The sequence below is a fragment of the Podarcis melisellensis genome, assembly GCF_964234715.1.
Source record: "Podarcis melisellensis genome assembly, chromosome: 6".
Lineage (NCBI taxonomy): Eukaryota > Metazoa > Chordata > Lepidosauria > Squamata > Lacertidae > Podarcis > Podarcis melisellensis.
This window is the reverse complement of record NC_138538.1, coordinates 96,777,911-96,795,380: the sequence shown is the minus strand read 5'-3', so window position 1 is coordinate 96,795,380 and position 17,470 is coordinate 96,777,911. Positions and strand designations below refer to the sequence as shown.

At 46.2% G+C, this 17,470-nt stretch overlaps 1 protein-coding gene across 2 annotated transcripts in view; it reads left to right on the top strand.

Annotated features, from left to right (window-relative positions):
* The window catches only part of DDR2 (discoidin domain receptor tyrosine kinase 2), a 61,968-nt gene that overhangs the window by 28,871 nt on the left and 15,627 nt on the right, over nucleotides 1-17,470 (top strand). For both annotated transcript variants that reach the window (XR_014169353.1, XM_081915077.1), the window contains exons 7-12: nucleotides 1,535-1,718; nucleotides 3,487-3,730; nucleotides 6,000-6,062; nucleotides 8,032-8,162; nucleotides 8,607-8,817; nucleotides 10,465-10,688. Coding sequence is in view for 1 of the 2 variants with exons in the window: in XM_081915077.1 (XP_081771203.1) it covers nucleotides 1,535-1,718; nucleotides 3,487-3,730; nucleotides 6,000-6,062; nucleotides 8,032-8,162; nucleotides 8,607-8,817; nucleotides 10,465-10,688 (1,057 nt within the window). In the remaining variant the exon portion in view is untranslated. The remainder of the gene's footprint in view (nucleotides 1-1,534; nucleotides 1,719-3,486; nucleotides 3,731-5,999; nucleotides 6,063-8,031; nucleotides 8,163-8,606; nucleotides 8,818-10,464; nucleotides 10,689-17,470) is intronic.

The window sequence follows — 17,470 nt, the reverse complement described above, 5'->3', positions numbered from 1 at the left end:
GCGAGGAAAGCCTTCAGCCAAGTTAATATTTTAGAGTGAAGGGAACAGCCAATCTCACTGAGTTAAGAAACATAACAATAGTTTCACATTTAAAGATAAATTGTGAAGAGTAACCAGTGCCTTTTTTCTAGAAAAATAGGTGCTGGTACTCACCATAAGGTTGTTACAATAAGTGTCACATTTTTTAACAAACAAAAAAAGAGGTTCCGGTACTGTGTTCCCTTGAGCACCCCATGAAAAAAAAAGGACAGTGTAACTCTTTTTTAAATATAATTTTTAGTTCTCCATCCAGTTTCTTCCTTGTGGTGTACTTTATAGTTTAAAGTGCATGTGTGCGTCCAGTGAAACAACCTGCCCCCAAGTTTTGTATCCAACCTAAACCAGCGGCACAAACTAAGTCAAAAGTGATTATTTTTCAAGAATCTGCTCTATTTTCCTGCTGTTTGGGGAATTTGAACATAAGAACATGAGAACAACTCTGCTGCATCAGACCAGTGGCCCATTTAGTCCATCATCCCTTTCTCACAGTGCTCAACCCTTCAGATAGCCCTCAGAAGGTTGTCAGATCTCTTTCTGTACCTTTATACTTTCTCATGGTCACATGACAACCCCGTCAGATGGGCAGGGTATATAGGTAGGTAGGTAGGTAGGTATAAACAAACAAACAAACAAACAAAATTATAATTATCCTCATCCTCCAAGTTCAACCAGAGCAGAATTCATGCTCATTTTTCATGTGATAAATTCCTTGTGCGATGTCTACCCATCACATTTTTGTGGAGGAAATGACCTTTCTGCAAAATTCATTGTTTCACTAGCTTTTACTATGGTATTTGAACAGGTAAACAGCAAAGCCTTCATGGCATGCAGGCCACTTTGTCTCACGTGACTTGCTTGAATGAGTTTGGGATTCCCATGTGGACAAATTCACATTTTCTAGAACTGAAGGAACTGTTCCAGTAACTTCGTTTTCTTTTTCCTGTATGGGGGACTATTCCACAAAGCAAGTTATCACATGGAAATGATCCAGCAAAGACACTATAGCTCAGGGGTAGCCAACATGGTGCCCCCCAGATGGCCAGCATGACCAGGGATGATGGAAGTTGTAGTAGCCCATGACAGCTGGAGAGCACCACGTTGGCTACCCCTACTGTAACTAGATTTCTAGAGAACTACAAGATTCCTTCCTTGTGTAACCTGGAAGCCCCCTGTGCCTCACAAAAAACTCTCATGATGATTTGTGGATAATCAGGGCATGTACAAAAATGCTTTACATTGCATCACGTGAGAGGAATTTACTGTATCAAAAACTAACGTGAGAATTTGCCTATCCCCGGGGCTAAAATTGACTTTCAACTGAGTTTCCAGCTGCCAGTTCCACAATTTATCCATCCATTAAATGGTACAGGAGGCCACCATCTGTCTCCTTTTCCCTCCTGTTTGAGCCAGGACAATCTTGCTGATATTTAGAAGAAAAAGGTTGGCATTAACTGTGTTCTATCCCCCTCCCCTCTTTTAACCTGCCACTCACTAGCATGATGGAAGGACTAGGCCAGCTGACAGACGGGGTTTCAGGCCTGGACGATTTTAGCCAAACCCACGAATACCATGTATGGCCTGGTTATGACTATGTTGGCTGGCGCAATGAGAGCACCACCAATGGCTATGTGGAAATTGTCTTCGAATTTGACCGGATCAGAAACTTCACCACCATGAAGGTTAGTTGCTAAATTCAATGCGGGCTCCCATGTTTTCTTCAGACTGGCAGCAGAGCGCAATTTATAGAAGGTGTGTAGGGATCCTTTTCCTGCTGCCCAACCCCACGTTTCAAACCTCAGGTCTGAAGGCTCCAGCTGGTGCAAAAAGGTTCAGCTTGACTGTTGACTGGGGCAGACCAGTGCTAATAGACAACTTGGATGCTCAAAAGCTTGCACTGGCTTCCTATGTGCTGCAGGACCAAGTTCAAGATTCTTATATTAATTTACAAGCCCCTTACCTGCTTGGGTCCAGATACCTCAAGGATCACCTAATTCCTTATATCCCACCCCAATCACTGGGGTCTTGAGGGACCCAATTTTATGGGACTCACTTCCAGCTGAGGTCAGAGGTGCTGAGCTTCCAACACCTTCCAAAACTGTTTTTCCAGCTGAAGTCTGATTTTATAGTTTTAACCTATTTTTATCTTTTCTGTATTGTATTTCTGAGACTATGGTAGTTAAGTGATATATAAATGGTTTAAATAAATAAATAAACTTTTGGCCTACACACTTGAGTTACTGTTATGATAAACAATTACACATGGGCCTTTGTTCTAAATATGTGTGCCAAAGTCCAAATCCCTTACCTTAAAAAAGGGGTCTGTGTATTCATTTGACCTGTGTTGATGACAGCCATTTTGAAATCTGGCACATCTGGTTGGCACGGAAGAGTGCAGACCCTGCGATACAAAGGGATCCAAAACTCAGACGCCATCTTCTGGGGCTGCAATCCTGTGCAGGTCATGTTACCCATACAAGTTCTCAGCTCCCCCCAGCACTTGTTGGGGGCATGAAAAACAACACTTTTTCGGGGTGAAAGTGTACTGAAATCGTGTGAGCTCACAGTGGCCATTTGGGCTGCTGTCCTCTCATGATAAAAATCAGGATGCCCTGTTTTTTTCTGGGACAGTTGATGTGTATAAGAGTGGCACTGGCAAAGGATTAAACAGGTGTTATATTTTGTGCCTTATGCAGAAAATTCAAATGTTATCTTTCCCTTCCACTAACTGGTATGGGACACACTCCACTGATACCTTATTCTACTGAAACTGATGAGAGCTTGGGTCGATTAAGAGCAACGGTTTCAAGCTGCATCCCATTCATTCCCGAGGGGCCTGTGCAGGAGAAATCAGGAGAGAAGAGCCTGGCTTTGCCTAGCACCTCAAGGGTGCAACCTGATGGATAGAATGGGTGGAACAAGTGGCAAAACAGTCAAGAAGAAAATAGTATGTGCGCGCGCACACACTGTGATTCTGGACCTCAGTCCTGAAATTCTGCTGCTTCTCCAGAGACCCTAAGAAGGCTAAAATTCTAAAATTTTGCCATACACTAAGATCTGGCAACCAATGGTGTCAGGACAAGAGCCCAGAACACAATTCGGTAAAAGCACAACCAATTAATTGCTGAAGGAGGCATCTTATAGCTTGATTACTCAAAGGGAAGCTGCACTGAGCTCAATGAAGCTTACTCCCAAATATATGTGCATAGGAGCAAAAGCTTAATGTGGCTGCCTTGCATGCAGTTACAGTGGGAGAGTATTATTACTTATTTATTTCATAACATTTATATAACACTTGATTGCTTCCCCTGTTAATTTTCTGTGTTTCTCTCTACTGTTTAATGTAGCAGGGCTTTCAAAAAATGTGGCAACCTTAGTTGAAGCATCTCATAGTCTCTGGGTGGGATCACGTCACCTCCTGCTCACCCATCTCATGTCTCCATTACACAGGTTCACTGCAACAATATGTTTGCCAAGGGAGTGAAGATTTTCAAGGAGGTGCAGTGCCACTTTCGCTCTGATGCAAATGAGTGGGAGCCTAATGCCATCTCCTCAGTGCTGGTGCTAGATGATGTGAACCCCAGCGCCCGCTTCGTCACGGTGCCCCTTCTCCATCACATGGCTAGTGCCATCAAATGCCAGTTCTACTTTGCGGACACCTGGATGATGTTCAGTGAGATCACCTTCCAGTCAGGTATTACACAGGGGGATGGGGGATGGAACTGTGTGTGTTTATGTGTATCCTAGTAAGTGAGAGATATTTTGGGAGGGAGCCAGGAATCCTTGTTCATCGCTAGAAGGCCTGATGTGCTAGGAAAGTAGGTTTCATTCTCTCATATGTCTGGACACAGCATAGGCTGATGAACTGTATTTGTCATAATGATGTACAAGATATGTGGACCTGTACAACACAGAAGACCTGCTCTGTACATGCAGCAAAATTGGTTCAGTGAACAGGATTGTGCCCTAGCCACTCCTGCCTCATAAGCCATGTAGGCATTCGCTCTAATGTCTAAAGTGTGCATAGGTGCATACACTTCATTGCACATAGATGTGACTAAGCCCAGGTCTATTTTTCCCAGGGAAGGATGCAGTTGATAGACCAGAAAGTCAGTTAGGAGTTCCTTTTACTAACTTGTAAACAGTGGCCTTTCCTGGAGAAGTTAGACATATTCCTGTTCTTGTTACTGCCAGGCTGGACTACTTTAATTCACTTTACATGGGATTGCCCTTGGAGTCCAGAAACTGCTGCTGCCAGGTTGTTATCAGGAGCTGGGCAGACACAGCTGATTGTGCCATGGGTGGCCAGCTAGTTTCTAGACTCAGTTCAAACTGTGTGAGATCCTCCAGATATCACTGCCTGTCCCTTGGGCATCTTCCTAGGCTGCAGCCTTTATTGGCCTTGCTCTGTCCCACCTCACCTGGTGTGTTTTTGCATGGCCAGAATGTGTCCGTCCCTGAATTGTGATAATCTCTTCCTTGCCTTTGTGGGGTAAGTTGGGTTCAAGCCATACAAAATTCGGAGGTTTCTACACCCACCCACACCCCTCTCCAGCCAAGCGGAAGTCACATCTCTGCTCATGTTGTTGCCTTTGGCTGTACCTGCCACTGGTATGCCGCTCCTGGTATGCAATTGAGGGAATAGGGCTGCTGGGCTGAAAAGGGCCCCCTGTGGTTTAGACCTTTAAAAAGCCCTAAGCAGCCTGGGACCTCAGGGTATCTACCTTCTTCCCATAGGAGCCTGGTCACAGAGTGAACTCCTAGAGGCTGAGGTCCCTTCAGACCCCCCACATTTGAGGGGACCGCGCCCCAAGTTGATGGGCTTTGCCATTCAAATGGTGCGCATGTGCCGCATATTGTGATCATTTATGTGGGGCAGGCCTTACTTTCCCCCTCCCCCATATTTTATTCAAGTTGGCACCCCTGAGCCTGGTCTAAACTTTGCTCAGTCTCTGAGGCCTGTCCTCTTGTCCCCCTCATACTGTCCCTCCCATGTCTTCTTGCCCTGTTTTCAATTTGGTCCAGGGCTGGGTGTTCCCACTTGTGATTCTTGCCTCAGATTTTATCCCTGAAATCCCATGTTTTCCTGTTCTTTAGCCCTATAATCAATAGTCTGCTTCTTGTGTTCTCCCCAACTTCAGCTTTGCCCACCTACAGCAGTCAGATAATCAGGGAACCAGATAATCAGGGAACCAGATAATCCGGGAACCAGACACTCAGAAAGCTGGATAATCAGACAGTCATTTGACATACAAAAGAAGTGGGGACCCTTCCAATAAATATCATTTTATCACAAGTTTTACATGAGCAGTAAACAGGGGAAAGTAAAATAAATAAATAAAACATGCTGAGAAAACCGGAAGTGCTTCTCAAAGCTGAAGAGACAACGGGAAAAATTACCCTGCAGGGCTAGGTGGGGAAAGAAGGAGGGGGGGAGCAGACTCTCCCCAACACATGAAGCACATGAAATCCGATTCAGGAGCTATATTAGGTCTGGTTCAGAAGAGGGACAGATTTTTATTCAGGTTTTCTGCAGACTGGCATTTGCTCCAGTTCAACAGTAACCAGTGGGTTTTCCTGGGGAAAGTGGTGGGACAAAAACCCTATTGAACCCGTGATACTAGATCAGTAGGAATCACAGGTCAGACGAAAGTGTGGATGGGCCACTGACAGGAGTTTAGCTGGTTGGCCAAGGGAAACCGCCTTTTCCATAACCAAACCTAATGTTTTAATCACTGTTTGTGTGACTAGAGGAGCAAAGAGGCTGTGTGCACGGCCATCAGGGGCTTTCGCATCTTTCTTCATTAAGCCAAGGTACGATAAGTGAAACCAGCTCAGTGTCTTGAAAAGCACCTATAATCTGATTTTCCACATTTAAAAATGAAAGTTTCAAACAACCACTGTGTCTGCTGGTCCTGTTGTTTAAGTCTGGATCCCTCTCCCCCCTTTTTTTTCTTTATTAGATGCAGCCATGTACAATAATTCTGGAGCCCTTCCTGATTCTTCAGTGACTCCTACTACTTATGGTATGTGTGACGCTAGTTTAGAATGTGGACCGTAAAGTGATCTACCTGGAATATTGTGGATGAGCTAGTTGTGGAACAATGCTAACTTGGCACCAGGGAGATGCAGAGTAGCAGGTTTGCACTGTGGTGGAGGGGTGAGGGTGAGGCCCTTACTTTCATTTTGCTACTCCTGCTCCAAGATGTCATAGCTGAGGGACCCAAAGATAGGACCACTTGGGAAACCCTTCACCATTAGATGATGACAACGATGATTTATTTGTACCCTGCCAATCTGACTGGGTGGCACCAGTTACTCTGGGTGGCTTCCAATATATATAAAAACATTTTTTAAAAAATTAAAAAGCTTCCCTATACAGAGCTGCCTTCTAGTGTTTTCTAAAGTTTATATAGTTACTCATCTCCTTGACATCTGATGGGAGGGAGTTCTACAGGGTGGGTGCCAGTACCAAGAAGGCCCTCTGCCTGGTTCTTAGAAGATCCTCAGTCCTATATCTCAGTGTCTGAACTGCATGATGGAGGTGGAGATGCTTCTTCAGGTATACAGGGCCACGGCTGTTTAGGACTTTATATGTCAGCATCAACACTTTTAATTGTGCTCAGAACATACTAGGAGCCAATGTAGGTCTTTCAGGACCAGTGTTATATGGTGCCAGTGGCTGCTCCCAGTCACCAGTCTAGCTGCCACATTCTGGATTAGTTGTAGTTTCCAAGTCACCTTCAAAGGTAGCCCCACATAGAGTGCATTGTAGTAATCCAATTGAAAGATAACTAGAGCATGCACCACTCTGGCAAGACAGTCTGCAGGCAGATAGGGTCTCAGCTGGTGTATCAGTTGGAGCTGGTAGATAGCTGCCTGTTGGTCACAGAATTAACCTGTGACTCCATGGACAGCTGTGAGTCCAAAATGACACCCAGGCTGCACAACTGATCCTTTAGGAGCACAGTTACTCAGTTCAGGACCAGGGAATTCCCCCCCCCCACCTGCCCATCCTCTGTCCCCCCAAACCAGTACTTATTTCTTGTTAGGATTCAACCTCAATCAGTTAGCCACAATGCATCCTCCAACTGCCTCCAGACACTCACACAGGACCTTCACTGTCTTCACTGGTTCCAATTTAAAGGAGAGGCAGAGCTGGGTATCATCCGCATATTGGTTAACACCCAGCCCAAACCCCCTGAGGATCTCTCCCAGCAGCTTCATATAGATGTTGAAAAACATGGGGGAGAGGACAGAGCCCTGAGGTGCTCCACAAGTGAGAGCCCAGGGGTCTGAACACTCATCTCCCAACACCACTTTCAGGACACGGCCCAGGAGGAAGAGCAGAACCATTGTATAGCAGTGCCCCCAGCTCCCAAGCTCTTCCCAGCCCAGAGGATACCATGGTCAATGGTATCAAAAGCTGCTGCAAGATCCAGCAGAACCAGGAAACAGCCTTCACCTCTGTCCCTAGCCTGCCAGAGCTAGGGACCACGAGACCAAGGCAGTTTCAAGCTTATGAAGGGGCCTGAATTCCGACTGGAAGGGAACCAAATGGCCTGCATCCTCCAAATATGCCTGGAATTGTTCAGCGACCACCTGCTCAATCACCTTGTCCAAGAATGGAAGATTGGATATATCCAAGGCCAGTGGCAGCCTTCCGTGAAATACCTTATTTCAGGCCTTTTTCCTTCTACCAGAAGGGACAGCTGTAGCTTTCCACCCTCTTGATGGCAGCTGGACCTCCCATCATAATGAAGACCAGTGGCCCTCAATACTGGAAGGGGCTGGAACTGCACTCTTAGTTATTCAGGCTGCTGGTCTCAGTGTGAATAGAGGCAGTATTTGAAAAGACACCAAAAATAATTCTGACGGAGTGGGGAGGTATGAAACCTAGGGCAAAAGATGGCAGCTTGCAATATGCCATATGAAAGTCTTTTTAGTTTTCATAAATTCACCCAAAGCTCACATTTTATGGTTGTATTCTGACAGATCCAACCCTCAAAGTGGATGACAGTAATACTCGCATCTTGATTGGCTGCCTCGTGGCCATCATTTTCATCCTGGTGGCCATCATTGTAATCATACTCTGGAGACAGTTTTGGCAGAAGATGTTGGAAAAGGTAAGCCTGCAGACAGATACAGTCTGCATTAGAAACTTACCTGCCAAAGTGAGTAAGTTACTTCCTCAGGATTAAGCATGGCACATGCAAGTAAGCACAGAAATGTGTAGGAAATGTGAGTTTAGTATCAAGATTTGAAGCAACCCATTCAAGATCCTTTCATAACTGAATATCTGTCTGTTGAGGAAGCCTACTTGTGCCCTTAAGCTGTTTCCTACTCACAGGGGGTAAAATCCCCTTCTCTTTCTCCCTCCCTCGTTCTACGCTTCTTAACTTAATAGCATGTAAGTCTGGCCCAAGGAAAAGCTCTGTACGTCTTAAAACCTTGCATGCGCTTGCACCGATGAATATGATTGAACAGGGATATTAATATCAGTTCATAAAGCCAGTCTCTCCCTGTTCTGCCTGTTGTACAGTAAAGATGAAACCTTGACTTGCTTCCAGGCCTCTCGCCGGATGCTGGATGACGAAATGACTGTCAGCCTCTCTCTGCCCAGTGAGTCCAGCATGTTCAACCATAACCGCTCCACATCATCCAGTGAGCGAGAATCCAACTCCACTTACGACCGCATATTCCCACTGGCTGCAGACTACCAGGAGCCTTCTCGACTCATCCGCAAGTTACCTGAATTCACCCCAGGGGAGCAAGAGGCAGGTCAGAGCAACAGGGCACTCTCTCGATCTTGTTCCCATATTTGCTCTATTGCCCTGGGCTATAAACCCCTGTCCCAGCTTCAACGTTTCTTTATGGGGGTGAATGAGATTGAATTCTTTACTTAAGTACTTTTATACTGCCTTTCAGTCCCAAAAAAGCCATCATAAGGTAATTTTGTTATGCTTCTAAAAGCACAAATTTATTTTAAAACATAAAATAGCAGCCATATCATAGAATATATAGATAAAAGAGTTATTAAATTATAAATCAACAGCCGTATTCAGTTAAAATGAATTGTATGAATTCTCTGAATTTTGCATTGTAGGTCTTCTGTCACGTAATGCATACAAAAACGCATGTACGGTGGTAAACTGTGTCTAAAAACACATATTTCCAATATATATATATATAACCACATTATATTAGGAAGCGCTACCCTGCAAAAATGTGTAAATTATGCAGAATTGCGTACAAAAGTTTATTAGGAGAAATTCACACACAGGTGAATTTTCATGAGCACTTAAAAAACAACAACTGATGTGCAAATGTGGAGAACTGAACTTAAGACTGGCAAAATGAGAAACTGAGAAAATCCTTAATTTGGCATCCAAAGATAACTTAATGGCAGCAGGTGGTCTTCCTGTTGGCAAACTCCAAATACACAATAGGGCCTGGTCTTGGGTCACCCCTGCCAACAACTTGCAGCAGGGCCCAGTCCCCTCAATATTTCTCACCCTGACTGCCTGCCTTCCCGCCTTCCTCTCTCACTCCCTCGGTTGGCGCTTCTGTGTAGCGTCTCCCTAGAGGAAGGCTGCCCTGCCCTGCACAGCGTTGTGAGGTGCATGTGCGCGCCAGTGCCCTTCAGTTTGGGGGGCAACCTGGAGCCTGTGTGGCCTGCACAAATCTCCTTACTGTATGAATAACAGAAACAGAAGAACTTACATAAAATAAAGAATAAAGTTCTTAGTATCCATAAGTTGCAGCATTCAACATGTTTATATACAGTACAGTATGTATAAATATTTTTATTTATGTAAAGAGCAAGCAACAGAATACAAACAGAAGAAAAAGAAATAAAAAAAACTTCCCCAGCATAGGAGCTATGGCATAATAAACATATCCAGAAAGACACTGCATAAATTACTGGTATCTTGCTATAATAATAAAAAAGTTTAATGTTGTCCAAAGTTCATTTTATTGATTCAGCACTTTATATACCACCCTTCAACTGAAGATCCGAGGGTGGTTTACAGCACAAAAATACAAAGTGAAAAGGCAAAATACTTAAGAGCCACAAAAACCAATAACCCCCTCCCACAAAGTCATTTAAAAGGCCATTAAATTGTTTAGTCAAAGGTCTGGTTATAGAGGAACCTTTTTTCCTGGCACCTAAAGACATGTAGTGAAGGTGCCCGGTGAGTCTCTCTGGAGAGAGCCATTCACAAATGGGGAACCACCACCGAAAAGGCCCCATTCTTGTGCTGCCACCTTCTGGACTTCTCATGGAGCGTGGCACATGAAGAAGGGCCTCGGGTGATGATAGCAGGGTTCGGGTCATATGCACAGAGGTGGCCCTTGAGGATTGCAGCCAAAGACCCCAGAGTATATTTGGCTGAGACCCTCTCCTCTATTTCCTTCCCTTCCCAGGTTGCAGTGCGTCTGCCAAGCCAGCCCAGCCCGGTGCAGCTGAAGGGGTTCCCCACTATGCAGAGGCAGACATTGTGAACCTGCAGGGGGTGACAGGCAGCAACACCTACTCTGTCCCTGCAATCACCATGGACTTGCTGTCCGGCAAAGATGTGGCTGTGGCCGAGTTTCCCCGAAAGCTGCTGACTTTCAAGGAGAAGCTGGGAGAAGGCCAGTTTGGAGAGGTGAGTTCACGGCTTGCTCCTTACAATATGTGTACCTTCCAGCAAGGATTGCTGGAGCAGGAGACGGGTGATAAAAGCTTGGCATGGTCTGGTCACGGAGACAAGAGAAAGACTCAGCTGGACTGAGCACTAAGGCAAGAAGGCCATGAGCAGAAAAGAAAAAGGAGTTGGATAAACCATGGGCTGGGACAGGAATGCCAAGATGTTCTGATCAGGGGTGCCAGCTATAGGGGACAGAAGGTGCTTCAGCCCCTCAATATTTTGAAACAGGGGGCTGAGCCCCCCCAGTATTGAGGGGAGGGGGCTGCCAGCCCCCGCTGCTCCTGGGTGAGGTTGGAGTGGGAGGTAAAGAGGGCGCTTTCCACCCTCTGTGCCCCCCCCCGATGGGTGAGTGTCTGCCCACCATGCACGGCAACTGCCAGAGTGCCTTCCGCACAACAGGTGCCCCCCCCCAATGCTGGGCCCAACTTGCCGCGCCTGGTAAGGATCTTAATTCATTGGGCAGGTGATATCATCCTACTGGACATTGAATCGGCTAATAATGGGTGTCTAATAATAACAGCAATTTTTGTTTTGTCCATGGGGTGGAGCTATGAAACTTTCTGTGTTGCTCATCAGTAAAGGAGAAGTCCCTCCAGACCCACCGTCTTGGCCCTGGGACTGCGGGTGCCCCGGGCCATGCACACGTGTCTCTGGCGTTAGCACAGCTACTCACATCATAACTACATAATAATGTGTATCTGAAGAAGTGTGCATGCACACGAAAGCTCATACCAAGAACTGACTTAGTTGGTCTTTAAGGTGCTACTGGAAGGAATTTTTTTTGTTTTGACTATGGCAGACCAACACGGCTACCTATCTGTACATAATAATGTGGTTTATGTACTTATGTATGTGTGTTTACCTTGTGCACTTATTCATTTTATTTATGATACCTTAGAATTCTTATAACACTTAGAATATGTAAACAGAGAAGAGATTGTTGCTTCACCCCAAGCCAATCCTGCTTCTCAGCCGGATGAACTGGTCTCTGGATTGGGCAATATTAATACAGGGACAGATTTGTCCAGTTTTCTAAGCTATTGCTTGTTTACTGCTTAGACTTCATTGTACAGCTCAGTGAATAAGGGAAGAAATGCTGAATTTACCGGAACAGTGTCTGGTTCCTGATTTACGAGTTGATGTTACTTCTATCAAATACACAAGTGATTGTAAAGAAAAAGACTATGCCTATATTTGTCTGCTTGTCTATACTCCTGATTGTGGAGCACTTGTCCTTGGTGATATATTTTTCTGCGACTTTCCATTGTGCTACTAGGTCAATGTCTGTTGAAGTACCACTGTACTTTGGCAATGCTCTCCTTGTCTGTCACTGCTGACCTTCTGGAAATGAATGGTGTTAATTTGGAGGAGAATTATGCATAATAGGGGATGCGGGTGGCTTGGGACGCGGGTGGCGCTGTGGGTTAAACCACAGAGCCTAGGACTTGCTGATCAGAAGGTCGGCGGTTCGAATCCCCACAATGACGGGGTGAGCTCTCGTTGCTCGGTCCCTGCTCCTGCCAACCTAGCAGTTCAAAAGCACGTCAAAGTGCAAGTAGAGAAATAGGTAGCGCTCCGGTGGGAAGGTAAACGGCGTTTCCGTGCGCTGCTCTGGTTCGCCAGAGGTGGCTTAGTCATGCTGGCCACATGACCCGGAAGCTGTACGGCGGCTCCCTCAGCCAATAAAGCGAGGTGAGCGCTGCAACCCCAGAGTCAGCTGCGACTGAACCTAATGGTCAGGGGTCCCTTTACGTTTACCTTTACGCATAATAGTAGAAACTGATAACTGCTTCACTGCATATGCTGCTCTGTCAGGTGTCCACTATGATCAACTGCCCAATAAAATAAAATACAAAATCAAAGGCTCATGTGACCCACCTTATTTTTGTGATTGTGGAGTTTTTAAACTGCCTTTAATATTGTCTTTTACTTATTGTAGCCTGCCATGGAAGCTGTCATTAATAATGATGATGATGATGATGATGATGACGACGACAGCTTTTATTTTAATAGCCACAGCTTCCAGCAAACAATTCCCAGGATTCTCTGAGGGAACACATGCACTTTATATTTATCTTATGGATCTGAACATAAATACCAGTGCAAATTAAACTCTGCTTTTCACCACAGCAGTGACAATACATGGACACGGTGACAGTATCACCACCAATGATGGCTTTCAATTTTTACTGAAAGTTCAGGTTTTATTTATTTATTGATTTTTTTAAAAATGTACCCTGCCTATCAAGGAAAATTTTATTACCAGGGTGTATAATAATAAAGGGGGACGCGGGTGGCGCTGTGGGTTAAACCACAGAGCCTAGGACTTGCCAATCAGAAGGTCGCCGGTTCAAATCCCCACGACGGGATGAGCTCCCGTTGCTCAGTCCCAGGTCCTGCTAACCTAGCAGTCTGAAAGCACATCAAAGTGCAAGTAGATAAATAGGTACCGCTCTGGCGGGAAGGTAAACGGCATTTCCGTGCGCTGCTCTGGTTCGCCAGAAGCGGCTTAGTCATGCTGGCCACAGGACCCGGAAGCTGTACAGCGGCTCCCTCAGCCAGTAAAGCAAGATGAGTGCCGCAACCCCAGAGTCGGTCACAACTGGACCTAATGGTCAGGGGCCCCTTTACTATAATAAGAAACCAATTTAAACTGCAATGCATAGGAATAACAATATAGAAGCAATTAGATAAAACAAAAGTGAGTACAGTATCACTCTTTAAAAGACCTGAACAAATGAAGTTACTCCAGGGTTTTTTCTATCACTGTTCATGTGGCAAGGCATTGTTTATTATAGTGCGCAGGCTCATCTCACTATCCTTTCTGATAAACAATTGGTTTTGCATTTTTGTTGTGTCTCCAAAGCCTATTTGAGCAGAGGTGACCGTGGGACAGAAGCAATATGTGTGTTCATTGAGTTCCAAAATGCCACTATCATATCACTTTCAGCTCTCTTAAAAGATAAGTGGTATGACAGAACCACTGCTGCCCTTTGTGTTCAAACATTTATTTTGCTCCAGTGTTATCTCAGGTCAAACAATTTTGCAGATTTTTGAAATGTTTTTAAATGTTTAATGTTTTAAAATGTCTATCTGTCATGCCAGCTACAAAATCATAGAATTGTAGAGCTGGAAGGGACCCTTAAGGGCCATCTAGTCCAACCCTCTGCAGTGCAGGAATCTTTTGCCCAACGTGGGGCTTGAACACATAATCCTGAGAGTTTCATGCTCTACCAACTGAGCTACGTAGCATGCTGGACAAGCTCTGTTGGTCCTTAACTTTGATCTTGTGCAGATATTTTTGGGTAGGGGGTGAGGGGAGAGACACAACATATGTGTTCAGAAATCTCTTTGCATTTCTGAAAATCTCTGTGTATTTCTGCTGCATGTTTCTTGGAGTGCTGTTACATTGCTTGATTAACCAACTTAACTGATTGGTTCTAAAAACTGGTCCAATAAAAAGTGGTTCCCTTTCCTTATCTCCCCACTGGAAACATAGGGATTTGTTAAAGTTTAATGTGTTCATTATCAATGAGATAACATGGCATGTGAACCCTTAAAGGGAAACAGCGATGACCCAGGAGCTCAGTCCTGGAGAGCCAGCTCAGGGCTCATCGGCACTTTTACCTTTTGCCCTGCGCCTACAAGGCACAGGTCTGCAGTTTAAAGCCCCGTATCTGAGCGCTTTCCCCCCTGACTCGACACTTTTGTCAGGAAATGCGCTCTTTAATGCTGAATCGGAACAAACAGCAATTTGGGTTTTCTGCAGATTGCTGTTTGCTCCGATTCAGCGGTAAGGAGAGGGTTTTCGCGGGGAGAGCTCCAGGGTGAGAAAAGAAAAGTGTGCTTAAATGTGGTGCTTTAAAGCATGGACCTATGACTAGAAATGCAGCACAAAAGAAGGTCTGGATGAGCCCTCAGAGGTGTGGCCTGGCTCTAGGAATTCGTTATTGCTCTGTCCGACCCTCAGGCCTTGAGAATAAAGTTTGTTTTACAGTATGTTTATGGCAAGTTCCTGCGCAAGCGACAAAGGACAAAAAGTAGTCTTTAGGCCACCACTGTTTGAGGTAATTGCCACTGGCCTTCTTAGGGCTCATACACTTAGCTTTTGCCTCGTTCTTTCAAGACACAGCTCCATACTTAAAAGCTCCGTGTCTGAGTGTGGGGGGGTTGCCCCCCAAACCTCACAGAAACCCGCTCTTTAAAACTCAGTGAGGGCAAATGCCAATTTAGGTTTCCTGCTGATTGCGTTTTGCTCTGATTGAGCTTTGAAGTTCACGTTTCACAGGGAAAGATCCAGAACAAAAATAATGCTCCTCAGAGATGGAGCTTTTAAGAGCAGAGGAAAAGTAAGTGTGGATAAACCCTTACATTTCACTTCCCCTGAACTCATTCTTCTGTTTCCCCCTACATGTCTAGATGTGCTTCCCAGTGCAGAATTGCAATTCATCCATCTGATGAAGTTGATTGTGGTCCACCAAAAGCTCATGCTATAATATCGATTTGGTATTTCTATTCTGCTTTTCAACAACAAATGCTGAGCTCCACGTGGCTCACAATAATCACAATAGCATTAAAACAACAAGCATTGCACTCATTGTACTATCAAATACAGTAATATAAATATTATAAAATAAAGCAAACAACAAATTTATAAAAATGATTAGTACAATTCAATAAAGTCATAGTAATTCAAAATATCAGAAAACGTAAGAAATCATTAATCAAAATGATTAATACTGTTCAATAAATACGGTATTGTCAGGGTTTCTGGGAGAGAGGAGGAGATGACAGAGGAGACGGAGAGCGAGTGGGAGGAGGGGCAGAAGGATGAGGAAGAAGATGACGGAATTCTGAGGGAATCCACGAGTCTGAGCAGCGAGTCAGAGGATTCTCAAAAGGGGGTTACCTTAATCAAGCAAAAGGGAGGAGAAGGGAGAAGCGGAGAGGAGCCCAGTGGAAGACAGACGCAGCAAGAGGCGTCTCAGCCGGAACGGAGTAAAGGGGGTGGAGTCGTCAGCCTCTCGGAGGGAGCAGGATTAGGAGAGAACAGAGAAAGGGGGTTGGAGCAAGGTGTTCAGCCGGAAAGGGTGGAGAGCAGAACAAGGGGTGGTGTAGCGGTCGAAAGAAAGGTCAGCAGCAACGTACGCGCGCCAAGTTCAAACGTAGAGGCGCGCGGAAGTGGAGAGAGCTCAGGGGAGGAGCCCGGCCCTAAAGCCAGAAGGAGGGGGGAAGAGGCGGCAGAGGATTCAGCCTCAGGCGAGTCACGGAGAGAGGGAACCCAGGGGGGCAGGAAGACCCTGCGGAAAAGAAAGGAGAGGAAGAGGTGGTCTAGAGCCAGGCTATTAAGTTGGTGTGGAAGAGGGGAGGAGTCAGAGGGGACTTCAGCGGTCTAACGTGACAGACGTACGGCCACGATGCTGAACTGTACGAGAAGCAGAAATCTTCAATAAACTTTTCCTGTAAATAAACTGCAACGGAGTGAGGTCTCTTGTGAGCTGGGACCCGTCCTGGGTGGCCGTGACAGTAAGTCCCCTCTCAGAAAGCAAAAAATTTTTTTTGCGAAGCTCACAAACGGGAGCAGCCATGAGCGCTGAGGAGCAGCTGGTTGCACTGCGGGATCAGGTTACCGCTCTCACATCGGCAGTCATTGCTTCGCAGAAGAAGAATGACGACTTGGAGAAGACGTGCCAGGATTTGCAGGCAAGGTGGGAACACGCGGACAGGGCGGGGGCCCCAGGTTCCAGAGCGGAGGGCATTGCGCTTGGACGGAGGGGGGGTGCCCTGGTTCCGCATTTTAATGGCAACTTGCAAGACTATCCCAATTTCAGAGCGGACGTCGTATATGCACTGCATTTACTCCGTCACGATTTTAAAGATGAGGAGGAGAAAGTGGGGTTCATTGTTTCGCACCTGCATGGGGAGGCCAGGGCTTGGCTACGCAATCTGTGGCGCGAAGATGGACCGGCCCGTCGCAATTCAACTGCGTTCATCAAAGCGATGGATTCTTGTTTTCAATCCTCTGTGGATGTGGACATTGCGCGCCGTCAAATGCACGGACTGAGGCAGGGGAAAGCGACTGTGCGCCAATACCACTCTAATTTTTTTGCATTGCTCACCGCCTTAGATTGGCCAAAGGACAGTAAGCCGGTCAGAGATCTTTTTTGGGAGGGATTGAGCCCCCCCATCAAGGATGAGATCGCTAGGGGGGACAGACCCCAGACCCTAGAAGACGTGGTGCAACGGGCTTTAGCTATTGGAATTCGACATGAGGGACGTCCGTGGCACGAGGAGGACGGGCCCCAAGCGCGTGCGCAAGCGAGGACTCTCCCTTTTGTGCACAGGGATTTCAGCCGTGCGCACCCCTCGCCAATGGGGAAGGACAGCGAGGAGCCAATGGAGATTGGTGGTGCTAGGGCTCAGAAGCCATCCCAGAGCCCTGTCCCTGGTGCAGCCAAAGCGAAGCCTCCTAGAGGAACCAGGAAGTGTTACATCTGTGACAGTGCGCACCATATGGCGAAAGAGTGCCCCCAGAGGCTCCAGAAGCACACTGCAGCACTGGCAACTGTAACAGCAGAGGTGCAACCAGGGGAGCAGCTTCAGGGAAACGACAGTGCCTGGCTGGAAGCAGAGCTACTGGGGCTCAGCCAGGCGGATCTGTAGACAAGCCCCCAGCATCACTGCAGAGCGTGGACCCTTTGCCTCCCAGACCGGCAGTTCTGCTCACAGCAACACTCCAG